This window comes from Camelus ferus, chromosome 12, assembly GCF_009834535.1.
Source record: "Camelus ferus isolate YT-003-E chromosome 12, BCGSAC_Cfer_1.0, whole genome shotgun sequence".
In the NCBI taxonomy this organism is placed as follows: Eukaryota; Metazoa; Chordata; class Mammalia; order Artiodactyla; family Camelidae; genus Camelus; species Camelus ferus.
The window spans coordinates 6,634,982-6,648,703 of record NC_045707.1 but is presented as its reverse complement, the minus strand read 5'-3'; the positions used below and the strand labels follow the sequence as shown (position 1 = coordinate 6,648,703).

Below are 13,722 nucleotides of genomic sequence, written 5' to 3'. Positions count from 1 at the left end.
GGGGAGGATGGGGGAATAGGGGATGACAGTTAAGAGGTACAAGGTTTCTTTTTGAAGTAATGAAAATGTTCTTAAATTGACTACAGTGATGGTTGCATATATTTGTGAATATACTAAAAACCATTGAATTGTACAAATTAAATGGGTGAACTGCATCTCAGTAAGGCTGCTTCAAAAAAAACCCACACCCATGTCCACTGCAGTTATTATTCACAATAGCTAGGATATGTAAGCAGCCCACTGATGGATGAATGGATGAAGAACATATGGTGTATACATACATACAACGGAATATTATTCAGCCTTGAAAAGGAAAGTAGTACTGTCGCATGCTACAACATTGATGAACCTTGAGGATATTGTGCTGAGTGAAATAAGCCAGTCACAAAAGACAAATACTGTATGACTCCATTTATATGAGGTATCTAAAGTTGTCAATTTTATAGAAACAGAAAGTAAAATGGTAGTTGCCAGGGATTTAGGCGAGGGGGGAAATGGGAAGTTGTTCAGTGGGTATAGAGTTTCAGTTTTGGGAAATGAAAACATTCTAGAGATCCACTAGATCTCACACAATGTGAGTATAGTTAACACTACTGCAGTGAACGCTTAAAAATGGTTAAGAAGATAAAGTCTGTTGTGTTTTTTACCACAATAAATAAGTAAGACTGAACCAGAAGATGCCCAGCATTTTAGGGATGATGGCCGTGGACAGGCCCAGGTCAGGAGTCCAACATGGCTAGAATGTAGTCACGGGCTCGTGGAGAATGCACTCTGGATCACAAAAGGACAGCAGCATTCCCCAGGAACGCAACAATACACACAAAGAAAAGGGAATCCAATCCAGGCATGCACATCTTCCAGCCCTGGGATGCCCAAGAGGAGGAATGAAGAAGGATGGAACTGGGTATCACTAGGAATAGACATCCTCTCTGCCACTACTGGTGATTGTGCTTATCAGAGTTAGATGTCAGCCTCCCATTAATGACCCTTGCTCTGTTTCCTTCTTTTTCCAGACTCCTGGTAAAATGCAAAATAATACTGTAATATTCCCTTTCTCCCATTCAATGTTATCCGAACTTTTCTGCCAGCCTTACCTAAACATCAGATGGCTCCAGGAAGAGAGCCAGCCTCACTCTTTTCCAGGTCATTCCCATACATGAAAGGGTGAACAAGAAGAGAGGAGAGAAGAATATCACCTGTCAGTTGGATATTCAAGGTAAAGGGTAAGAATTTTTAGAGTGGGGTGATGTCAGCAACATGGCCGAATAAGATAACCCTCACATATCCCTTCACTCAACAACAATTTGGCATCCATCCACAGATGAAGTGCCTTGTGGGATCTGTGGGATCTAGCACCATATGCCAAGGAGCCCAGGAAGAGTCCTTGCCCACCTATGCATCAGGTAATAGGCATACAGACTTTGGTCCTAGCTGTAGGCCCTGCAGTGGCCTGTGAACTGGCTCCAGCCCCTCTCAGCCACAGTCTGGGAAACCCTGGAGAGCACTGTTTTAGACAATCATCCATAGATGAGAGAACCTCTGTGGAGGTCCAGGTTTCCAGTGGAGAAGTTTCAGCACACTACTAGAGAAAGAAAACACACACACTGGAGAGGAGAAGAGGAAGAGTTCAACTTTACCCACATCACCCCTCCCCCAAGGCAGCACAGCTTAGTGCAGAGGGAGAAGCTCTTGGCCCTTGATTTCTCCCACAGAGGAAAGTGAAGGATGTGAATGAGCGCCTGGCTTCCCTAGCTGTGTGGGACATTGCCAAAGAGGCCCATTCCTATCTCTCTATCCAGAGTAGTAAGTCATGAGCTGCTTGATGCAGGAATGGGGAAAGGCTGGAAGAGCAGCAGATAGGACTCTTGGAGGGCATTAAAGGGATGTGGATCTTACTAACTGTGCTGCAGATGCCAAGAAGCCTGCCCATGAGCTGCTGGGACACTTTGCCTGCAGATTCTCCCACCCAGCCTGTAGGCACCCCCAGGGCTCCATGCATCTCACCCACTCACACCCCACCCTGTGTCCAGCTCTGTGCACACTCCTGATGGTGGTAAGAATGAGCTTTGGAAGATGGCTTGTGAGCACACATAGAAAGCCAGCATGAATCTGTAGGCCAGGGAGAAACCATAAATTTGAACTTTAGCTCAGTCCTTGGGAAAACAAAAGGGAGGCTGTCAGCACCTGGCTCGGAGTGTTGCAGGTTCAAGAGAAGGCATATAAGCTTAAGAATTCTGCCACCAGAGGGAGCAAGTATCGTGGAGGAATGTACCCATAGATGGATGGCTGAGAAGGCCTCAGAATCTCTGGCAGGACTGATGGAAGAGATTTCACTCCCCAAGTCACTCAGTAAAAATCAGAGGAGGTGACTGCTACTGCAGGTGTGAAGACAACAATGTGAGACTTCAAGGAACTGAAAAATCAAGGAAACATGACACTACCAGAGGATCACAGTAATCTTCTAGGAACTGACCTCAAAGATACGGAGGCCTGCACTTTACCTAATAGGGAATTCAAAATAGCTGTTTTAAGGAAGCTCATTGAGCTACAAGAAAACACGGAAGGCAATTCAAAAAAATCAGGAAAACAACACATTAATTAAATGAAAATATTACAGGGATATAGAAATCATTTTTTAAAAAGAGCCAAACAAACATTGGAGCTGAAGAATACAATGAATGAAATGAAAAATGCAATGGAGCATCAATAACAGAATGGACCAATCAGAAGAAAGAATCTGAATTCAAAGATAGGAAATTTAAAATTACCCAAAGGAGGACAAAGTTAAAAGAAAAAGAATGAACAAAGCCTATATGATCCATAGGATACTATCACGAGAAGCAATCAGCAAATTACTGAAGTCCCAGAAGGAGAAGAGTGGGAGAATTGGGGCAGAAAGCTTATTTAAAGAAATAATGGCTGAGAATTCCCAAATCTGGGGAGAGATATGGAAATCCAAGTTCATGAACCTCATAGGTCACTAAGCAAACCCAACATCAGGGGATCTTTTCTAAGATACATTATGATAAAAGTGTCAAAAGTCAAAAACAAAAAGACTTTAGAGGCAGCAAGAGAAAAGAAGCTAGTAATTTACAAAGGGAATCCCTATAAGGATATCAGTGAATTTCTCCTACAGGCCAGGAGAGAATGAGATGATATACTCAAAGTGCTGAAAGAATAAAATTGCCAACCAAGAATACTTGACATGGCAAAGCTGTCTTTCACAAATGAAGAAGAGAAAAGGATTACCCAAACAAAAGCTGAGGGAGTTCATCACCACCAGATGTGACTTACAAGAAATGCTGAAAGTTTTTCAAGCTGAAATGAAAGTACACTAATTAGTAACACAAAAACATATGAAAATACACAATACATTGCTAAGGTAAGTATATAGTCAAATTCAGAATATTCTGATACTGTAATATGGTGGTATGTTAACCACTTAGCTCTAGTATAAAAGCTAAAGGACAAAAGTATTAAAAATAATTATATCTATAATAACTTATTAATGAATCCACAATATAAAAAGAGGTAAATTTTGACATCAAAAACATACAAGGGGGGTGATGAGTAAAAGGGTAGCGTTTTCATATTTAATTGAAGTATAGTTGTTAGCAGTGTAAAATAAACTGTTGTATCTAGATGTTTTTAAGCCTCATGGTAACCACAAAGCAAAAGCCTACAGCAGATACACAAAAGATAAAGAGGAGAGAAACAAAGTACACCATTACAGAAAATCATCAATTCACAAAGGAAGGCAGCAAGGGAGGGAGAAAGGGACAAAGGCACTGTACAACCGCCAGAAAACAGTAAGATGGCATTAATAAATCTTTACCTATCAATAATTACTCTTGATATAAATGGATTAAATTCTTCAATCAAAGGGCAGAGAGAGTGGCTAGATGGATAAAAAAACCAAGAGCCAACCATATGCTGCCTATAAGAGACTCACTTCAGCTTTAAGAACACATATAAGCTCAGAATGAAGGAACAGAAAAAGATACTCCATGCAAGTGGAAACCAAAAAAGAGCAGGGATAGCCATACTTGTATCAGATAAAATAAACTTCAAGCTGAAAACTATAACAAGAGACAAAGAAGGTCATTATATAATGACAAAAGGATCAACCCAGAAAAGGGTATAATAATCACATATATATATGTGCACCCAACATCAGAGCACCTGAAGACTGAATCATGAAGAAAATGAAAATCTGAACAGACCAATAACCAATAAATAAGGAGATTGAATCAGTAATCAAAAATCTCCCAACGCAGAAAACCCAGGACCAGATAGTTTCCTCTGAATTCTACCAAATATTTAAAGAAAATTTAATACCCAATCATTCTCAAATTCTTCCCAAAAAATTGTAGAGGAAGGAGCACTCTCAAACTCATTTTATGAGACTAGCATTACCCTGAAACCAAAGCCAGATAGGAGCAGTTTAAGAAAACTACAGCCCCAAATTCTCAACAAAATATTAGCAAACTGAATTCAACAGCACATTAAAAGGATCATACCATGCTCAAGTGGGATTTATCCCTGGGATGCAAGGATGGCTCAACATATGTTAATTAATGTAATACACTACATTAATAGAATGAAAGATAAAAGTCATATTATCATCTCAATAGATGCAGAAAAATCTTTTGACAAAATATACCATCCAAACATTGCCGAAAGAAATTAAAGACCTAAATATGAGAAAACATCCCAGATTTAATATTGTTAAAAGGGGCCCCAAATTAATCTAAAGATTCAATACAACCCCTATCAAAATTCCAACGGCTTCTTTACAGAAATGGAGAGCTGATCTTGACATTTACATAGCAAAGGAACCAGAATAGCTAAAATAATCTTGAACAAAAAGGAACAAAGTTTGAAGCCTCACACTTCCAATTTCAAAACCTACTAAAAAGCTAGAATAATAAAGACAGTGTGATACTGGAATAAGGACAGACATATACATCAATGAAATACAATTAAGAGTCCAGAAATAAATCCATATATCCATAGTTAATTGATTTCTGACAAAGACACTAAGAACATTCAATGAGTAAATACTCTCTTTTCAATAAATTATGCTGGGACAACTGGATATTCACATGTGAAAGAATAAATGTGAACCCCTACTTTATACCACATACAAAATGAACTCAAAATGGATCAAAGACCTAAATGTAAGAGCTAAAACTATAAAACACTTAGAAGAAAACGTAAGTGTGAATCTTAGTGACTTTGGATTTGCAAATATATTTTCCCATTCTGTGAGACTTCAGCGCTATGAAGATCCATCTCTCTTGGAACCAGACAATAAACAGTTGAAGTAGGATTAAGTGCAGGGCCCAGCCCGAAGCTGAGAGCCTGGACACATCCAAGCTGCGCTACTGGGCGGCCCCAAGGGACCAGCACCAGGAAATGCGTATCATAGATACCCTCGGAAACAGAGAGCCCAAGGCCACTGCACAGGTATGCAACAGCAAGCAGACTTTAATGAAGGGTGTAAAACCAGGATGGCCCTAGCTTCTTTGGTTACATTGACTTCTCTTTCCCCCTCAGGACATAGATAGGAAAGAGGCCTGTTTTCTAACAAGAACTCAGAAATCAGTCTCCATCCCCAAACTGTTTCACGTGCTGGTTCAGATCTCTCTCACTCTTGTTGGCTTGCCTTCAGTTTTCAAGCATTTTCCTTCCTTGAGAACAGGAGTCTTCTCATATTCATCTATGACTTGAGGCACTGGGTATAAGGGAAGGGACCTTGGAATTAAGCTGCCTTTACACTAGCTGTTCCCTCTGCCTACAACACTCTTCCCTAGATATCTGCATGGCGAGCTCCCTCACCTCTTTAATCCTTCAAATCTTTACTCAAATATTACCTCCTCAACAAGGCTCTATTACAAGTTGCTCCCTCTGCCAACCTCCCTGCATTCCAATCTCCTTTACTTTGCTCTATATTTTTTCATAGCTCTTAACAATTTCTGTCTTTGCTTTTTCTTCAGTTTGAATATGACATGCCTAGTTATATCATATAACATATTAATATTGACTGTATTTTAGTATTACTAGAATGTAAGCTTCATAAGAGCAGGAATTTTTGTTCATTTTGGTGGCTGATAACCCAAGAACACAGAAATGGCATACAAGAGGAACTCAACAAATGAGAGGGTGAGTGAAAAGGGAAACCTAGGTTCAGATTCCACCCTGTCACCTACTAACCAGCTGTGTGCCTTAAGCAATTTGCTTCCCCCTCAGTCCCAGTTTCTTCATCTATGAGATTGTGGTCCAAGCACCCACTTCACTGGATTATGTATGTGAAGTGCCTGGCAGGGTGCTGGGCATGAACAGATAGTTAATAAATGGACTAGCCAATTGACATAATTAATGCCCCTCTCAAACTCTTCACTTCCACATGTTGTAAGCACCCCTTACTGAGGGGCATCACTAAGGCAATTAATGTGGCAGAGACTTCATGTCTGGTGCTGTGATGAGGGAATGAGGCCATGAGGTCATAAAAAACCCAAAGATCTGAGGATTCTCTTTCCTGTGCTACTTGTGCTGACTCAAGTGTTGCTAGTCTAAGGCTCTCAGCAACCCCCACACCCCAGTTACATGGCAACAGATCTGGAACAAATCTATGAGAAATCTGAGCCCTCCTTTGACCTACTAAACCATGTCTGACACAGTCGATTTTCTAAGCCCTCCGATCACCAGGGGTCAAGCCCACAACAGGAAAAGGGACTCAGAGCTCACCAGGATGTCACAGATGTGTGGAGAGGATCAGGCCACTACATGCACAGGAAACTCCTCCTACTGCTTGGCACCTGTGGGTACACATGCACACAGTACAAAATTCAAAAGGTCCAAAAGGGTCTGGAGTGAAAAAACTAAGCCTCGCTCCTAATCCTTTCCCCCAGCCATGCAGCTCCCCAACCCAGAAGCAACCCCTGTAGATCTCTCCAGAACCACAATCACTCTGCATATGCAAAGAATGGTGGCATAGTAAACGCACTGTTTTGTGGCTTTTTTTTTCCATTTATTAGCTTTTGGAGATTCCTTATTAGTACAGTTTCAGTTACCACATTCTTTTTTAACAACCCAGCAGTATTCCAATGAGAAACAGTTCGGTTGTTTTAGACTAGCATTTCAGAAGGGGTCTGTCCTCTGACTGGAGCCTGGAGAATGAAAGGGAGCTGCAGGTGGCACAGTCCACTGCCCTCCCCCATTTTCCTCCCTTGGATGTGGACATGATACCTGGAGGTGATTAGCCAACTTGACCATCAGGTGATAGGACAACATGCTAGGGATAGCAGGGGTGGCAGGCTGGAAGGTAAAAGGAGCTGAGCCCTGGATGATGTAATTGAGCTGTCACACCAATATGGGTCTGCCTTCCTCCTAGGGTTTTGTTATGTGAGGAAAATTAGCCCTTATTTATTTACAACAATATGGTTGCTTCTACCTGTAGTTGATCGCACTCCCAACTGAGAAAGGAGTTTCCCTCCGTCTTTCCTTTCCTTTTTTCATCCTGTTTTTTAGAGATCCCACCCAGCATTAGAGAACCCACTGAGGAAGGCCAGGGACCTGATTTCATAACCTTATTAATCATATCTTTTATTTTCTGTATTCTGATACTTTGACATCTGTGCCCTTGATAACCCTGGAGGGACTTCCCTCCCAAGGTTACCCAATTTCTAGAGATGGTAAACAACTCACCTGTGAGTGTGCCTCTCACATACAAGCAACCAATCCAGGGCCATTCCCCCAACTACCTCTTTTATCAGGCTCCACCTGCTCTAATCATCCCAGCGCCAGGTAGCAGGCAACCAGGGACAGCATCTATGCCCAGTCGTAAAACTGCTTACCCTGCCTCACCTGTGCCTTCCCAAGGAAACCACAATAAAGACTACGGCCCAAAGAAGATGTGGCATATATACACGATGGAATACTACTCGGCTGTAAAAAAGAATGAAATAATGCCATTTGTAGCAAGATGCATGGACCTAGACATTATCATATAAGTGAAAATGGTCAGAAAGAGAAAGACAAATACCATAGGATATCACTTATATGTAGAATCTAAAATATGACACAAATGAATTTATTTACAAAAACAGACTCACAATCATAGAAAACAAACTTATGGTTACCATGGGGAAAAGGGGGAGGGAGGAATAAATTGTGAGTCTGGGACTAGCAGATACAAACTACTATAAATAGAATAGATAAGCAAGGTCCTGTTGTATAACATAGGTTACTATATTCAATATCCTATAATGAACCATAATGGAAAAGAATATAAAAAAAGAATATGTGTATATGTGTGTGTATGTGTTTGTGTGTGTGTGTGTGTATAAACTGAATCACTTTGCTGTACACCAGAAACTAACACAATGCTGCAAATCAGCTATACTTCAATAAAGAAAAATAAAAAGACTATGGCCAAGTTTCCTCCAGTCCCTGGTACTTTGTTGTGTAGCTCCTGTAGCATGGCATGCCCCCACCTTGGGATCTGTAGATACAGATGACCCTTGAGCAACATGGGAGTTAGGGGCACCGACCCCCGTGCAGTCAAAATTCCACATGTAACTTTTGACTCCCCCAAAATTTGACCACAAATAGTCTTCTGTTGACCAGAAGCCTTATGGATGACAGAAAGTCAATTAACACATGTTTTGTATATGATATATATTATATAATGTATTCTTACAATAAAGCAAACTAGAGAAAAGAAAATGTTATTAAGAAAATCATAATGGAGAGTATACATATACAGTATATATATGTATTTACTGAAAAAAAACATATATAAGTGGACCTATGCAGCTCAAACCTATGTTGTTCAAGGGTCAACTGTATAACAAATGATTTTTTTCAATGGCAGTTGTCTCCTGATCTGTTGGCCTCATTATACCTAAATAATAAAATAATAAAATGTGAAATAAATAATGAAATATGTATTAAAATAACAACCAGAAATCTTTTTCTCTAGATCCTTCAGAAGAGCGGCAGAGCGAAGCAAATAATCACTAACCACAATTTCCCCTCTTGCCCTACGGCGCTGAACAGTAAATTCCTAGAAGACAGGGATGCAACTTTGAACAATTTTATCTCCCCTCCACAGCACTAGGAATAATGCCTTACACCAAATAATGGCCCAGTGGTCCTCAGAGAATTCACAGTTCAGGGCAGAAATAGACATGTAAACTAGCAATGACAGTTTACTGTGTAAATGCTCTTATGGAGGTGTGCACAGAATAGGGAGGGACAGAGGAAGAATTAACAGCTGAATTTGGGAAGCTGAGGCAGGTTTCACAGAGGGGTGGGTTGGGCCTTAACAGACGAATAGGACTCTGCCAAGCAGCCAAAGGGAGCGCAGCACAAGAGCAGGGAGAGGGGTGGGTAGAAAGCATTCTTCCACAGACATGGGGAAAGAGGAAAGCAAGGCCCATCTGGTAACTCCCTCTAAACCCAGGAGAAAATCATCACCTCTCTCTGAGGCTGAGGAGTAAATCATCCCTTCTTTTTTTTCACAACTCAAAAATCTATGCTTTCACTAGGGCACTCAAAGATTTGTTGAATGACTATTTAGACTTAAAGCACAATTTAACAACTGTGTTCAATATCAGTAGCTACTTATTAATACTCAATTCAATCAATATTCTATTTTGTTATTAATAATAAATGCTAATTACTAAACATTATACAAACTTTTAAAATATTGGCTACTAAATATGTATCTAGACTAACCAAACTGCTGATGAAATCTATACCCCCTTTTCCTTAGACAGAATCCCTTCTTCTTCAGCTATTTAGGAACCTTCCAAAAAAAGTTTGTTCTCCAGCATGGTTGACTGTAACCCACCATCTCCCCTCCACTAAGGGAAAAAACAAGCAAAAAAACCCCTTTTCACATAACACCCTTTAACATCCCTCTGACTTCCTTAGGAAAGGCTGTCCTTGAGAACACAGAAGCATCTGATTTCCTAAGTGTTACAATGAGAATCAATTAATAACTAATCTGCTTTAATCAAATAATCCAAAAAATTGTCTCATTTCAATGAAGTAAAGGAGACATTACAAAATATTTGTAAGCTCTATTTAACAGAGAAGTTAACAATGTTGTTAGTGATAGCAAAAGCCTGCAAACAACTCAAATATCTTAAATAGGGACTGAGAAAATATGTAATGGTGTGACCATGTCAGAATATTATATAGCCACTAACAATACTGATGAAGAATTCTTAAAAACCTATGAAACTCATCAAACTGTATACATTAAATATAAGCAGTTTTTAACATATCAATTATATCTTAATAAAGCTGTTTTTTAAAAAAAATAAAAATGTTTGTAAAATGTCAGCTGAAACACTACATATAGCATATTCTCAACTACATACAAATATGCATAGAAAAAAATGTTTTGATTTAAAGGTCTTCTGTGTCTGGCAATATTGTGGACTAGAGCTCCTGAAACTCTTCTGCTATAAAATATTAAAAAAGAATTGATACAATACTTTTTAAGGCCTCACTTTCATGTATCTTAATAAACCTGAAAGAAAGTAATGAAGGGCCAGTGAAATTAGGAACTTGGACAGACTGGGAGAACATGAGCTCTTAAGAGGCTGAAAAGCTTGGAGTACTCTAGAATACTCTAGAATGATGTTCTCAGCAGGGGTGGCATTACGCCCCCAAGGGCGATTAGGAAGTAAGTGGGGGCATTTCTGGTTATTGAAACTGGAGCCCAAGGTTGGCATTTAATGGGTAAGGGGTCAAGGATGCTAGATATCCTGAAAGGCAGAGGGCAGCTCCTCACAGCAAAGAACCATCCTACACGCCCCCTCCTCATGACTTTCAAATGAATGTCTGGCCACTGATGTAGGTGGAACACATGCTTATATTCATCTGAGTCTAGCCCCTAACTGTTTTACGTGATTTTAATACACACAGAACTTTTCAGGAATTCAACCACTGTGTAAATCAAGGGAAAAACCAAACTTTGCCTTACTGAGAAATTTGTCAAAGATTATATATCATTTGGAAAATGACACTGCTGATGGCAGTGCCACCGTGGTATTCAACTCACCAATACAACATACACGTACCAGGTAGCATTTTTAGTGTTTACAACTATAGTGAATCTATGTTGGGGTGAGCGCTTGATTACTTCATTCCAGTATGGTGGAATCTGAGCATTTATATGTATGTTAAAATACTTAAAACTTTACTACCAAGCTGCTTTTCTATTATTTCTTCTTTATATCACATTTATGGTGTTGTATCGATTCTGGTTGAAATGGTGCAGAATCACGTGCAATAGTTTACAGATTTCATTCCAACGAAGTAAAGGAGACATTACAAAATATTTGTTACAAAAGGGGGCATTCAGTCTGATGGAACTGAAAATCACTGTAGTATATACTACTTACAACTTACTTTTCTCACTTAACAATAAGACATAAAAATTTTTGTGTATGTAGCATGGATGCACCATAGTTTATTTAAATATTTACTATTAATGGACATCTAAGTTGCATCTAAATTTGGTGCTGTTAGAAACAATGGATGTGATGAAATCTTCCCATGTGCATCTTTGTGCACATGTACAAGTATTTCTCAGAGATAGATATTGAGAAGTGAAACTACTAAATCAATAGTAGACATATTTTAACTTTTAAAAGGTACTGCCAAACTTCTTTCTAAAAAGGCATCTCAACTTACACTCTCATCAAAATGCATAAAAATAATCTTTTCCCCACATCCTCCCAACAATTGAGTTTTCCAATCTTTTTACTATTTGTAAATCTTTACAGGTAAAAATTATTTCTCATTTCATGTTGCATTTCTCTAACACTAGTCAAGTTAAACAAACATCTTTTCAAATGTTTCTTGGCCTATTGCCTCAGGTAATTGGAAATTCATATCTTTTGTCCATTTTTTCTTTTGAGTTGATTTGTAGGAATTCTTCATATAGTCTGACTATAAATTATTTGTTTAACACATATGTTGGAAATTAGTTTCTCCTACTCTTTTGCCTATCTTTTAACTTTGGTCATACAGAAGGTTGATGTATTTTGATATAGTCAAGTTTATCACTGTTTTCCTTTATTGCTTCATTGTTTTTGGTCTTCTTAAATGAGGCTTTCCCTATCTCTACATATCATTTCAATGGCTGTATAATATTCCATTGTGTGGATGTACAGTTAATGAAATTCTCTCTCCCTATTGAAAACTTAAGTTGTTCCATCCCTTCACTATAAAGAATGCTATGAAAAACAACTAAGCATTCAACTTGATATTTTTAACACATATCTTAGTGCCTAGCAAAATGAGCATACTGTTTCTTGAATGGGGGAGGGGAAAATGCAGGACGCTTTTTTCACACTCACATTCAAGGTATGTTAAAAAAATGCAGCCCAATGTCAACCAAATGATTGAAGAATTAGGTCTACAATTCTACTTCTCCTTAGCACATCCAGTCAAAAGTTGACTCTGCCTCTAAAATGTAGGCATGGAAGTAAAGCTTCATCTTCCCTCTAAGATTGCCCTTCCAAAGAGTGGGACAATTACTTGAGACAGACCTTTAACCACATACCTGAGTCTACCTCCTTATCCTGACTTCAGTTTTGGGGTGCCCTTTGCTTGGTGAGTCTTCAAGATTTACTTCTTCGAAGGTGGTAAATGGGCCTGAGAAGAGGTAGAGGGAAGAGAAGCCTCAAGCTGAGCTGCCATAGATTTGTGAGAAGCTGCTCTATTTTCAGCGGATGGCAGTTTCATATGCTGGAAGTGTGGCTTCATTTCCAGCTGGGGGAGCTCCATATACTGCAGGTGAAGCTTCATATGTCACAGGTGGGGCTCCATATTCCACAGGTGGGGCTCCATATCCTGCAGGTGGGGCTCCATATCCTGCAGGTAGGGCTCCATATCCCACAGGTGGGGGTCTATATCCGCCTGGTGGGGGTCCATATCTGGCAGGTGGGGGTCCATATCTCACAGGTGGGGCTCCATGTCCCCCAGGCGGGGCTCCATATCCTGCTGGTGGGGGTCCATAGATCACAACTGGGTATGTTAAGAAGGAAAAAAAAAAAACAGTTACTCATTTTTTAGAGTGGAAAAGGAATAAGTAAGAAAGAGGTAGGAGATAAAAAACAATGCAGAAGCAAACTGACACAGGAAGAGAATTCAGGCAGAGCAATGCTAAAGCCAGATCCTTCAGCTATCAATAGTTGAAGGCTCAGCCCTCCCAAAATACAGCCCCACTCAAAAACACAGCACCCCCTCCAAAAATAATTGAAGGCTTTATCATTTCCTACTGTGGAGGGATTCAAATCAACAAGAAAACAATCCTATAGTTGTATCTCTACATTTCATGTAGTTGTGCACAGATATGTACTTAACTTAATAACGTTTGTTTTGATTATAAAAAAAGTAATACATACCCAATGAGGAATATGTATTTGGAAAATAGAGAAGAGATGAATTTTTTAAAGTCACCTATAATTTCATCATCAAAGACAAAAACAATATTTTGGTGTATTTCTCTGTCGGATCTCTGTTAATATTTTTTACACAATCATGATTATAAAACCACACAATTTTTTTTAAAAATCTGGCTCTTTCTTTTTGACATTATAAGAAATTTCTCCTTTTTTTCATTCTTTAAAAATTGAAGTGTAGTTGATCTACAATCTGTCAGGTATATAGCAAGGTGATTCAGTTAAACATATA

General features: G+C 39.3%; 1 protein-coding gene across 1 annotated transcript in view; it reads right to left on the bottom strand.

Annotated features, from left to right (window-relative positions):
- Positions 1-6,756: 6,756 nt before the first annotated feature.
- WBP2NL (WBP2 N-terminal like) overlaps positions 6,757-13,722 on the bottom strand; it is a 32,067-nt gene continuing 25,101 nt past the window's right edge. The window contains exons 7-8 of the mRNA XM_006174726.2: positions 12,590-13,053; positions 6,757-6,821 (exon numbers count right to left, since the gene is read on the bottom strand). Of these exons, the coding sequence (XP_006174788.2) occupies positions 12,752-13,053 (302 nt within the window). The 3' untranslated portion in view covers positions 6,757-6,821; positions 12,590-12,751. The remainder of the gene's footprint in view (positions 6,822-12,589; positions 13,054-13,722) is intronic.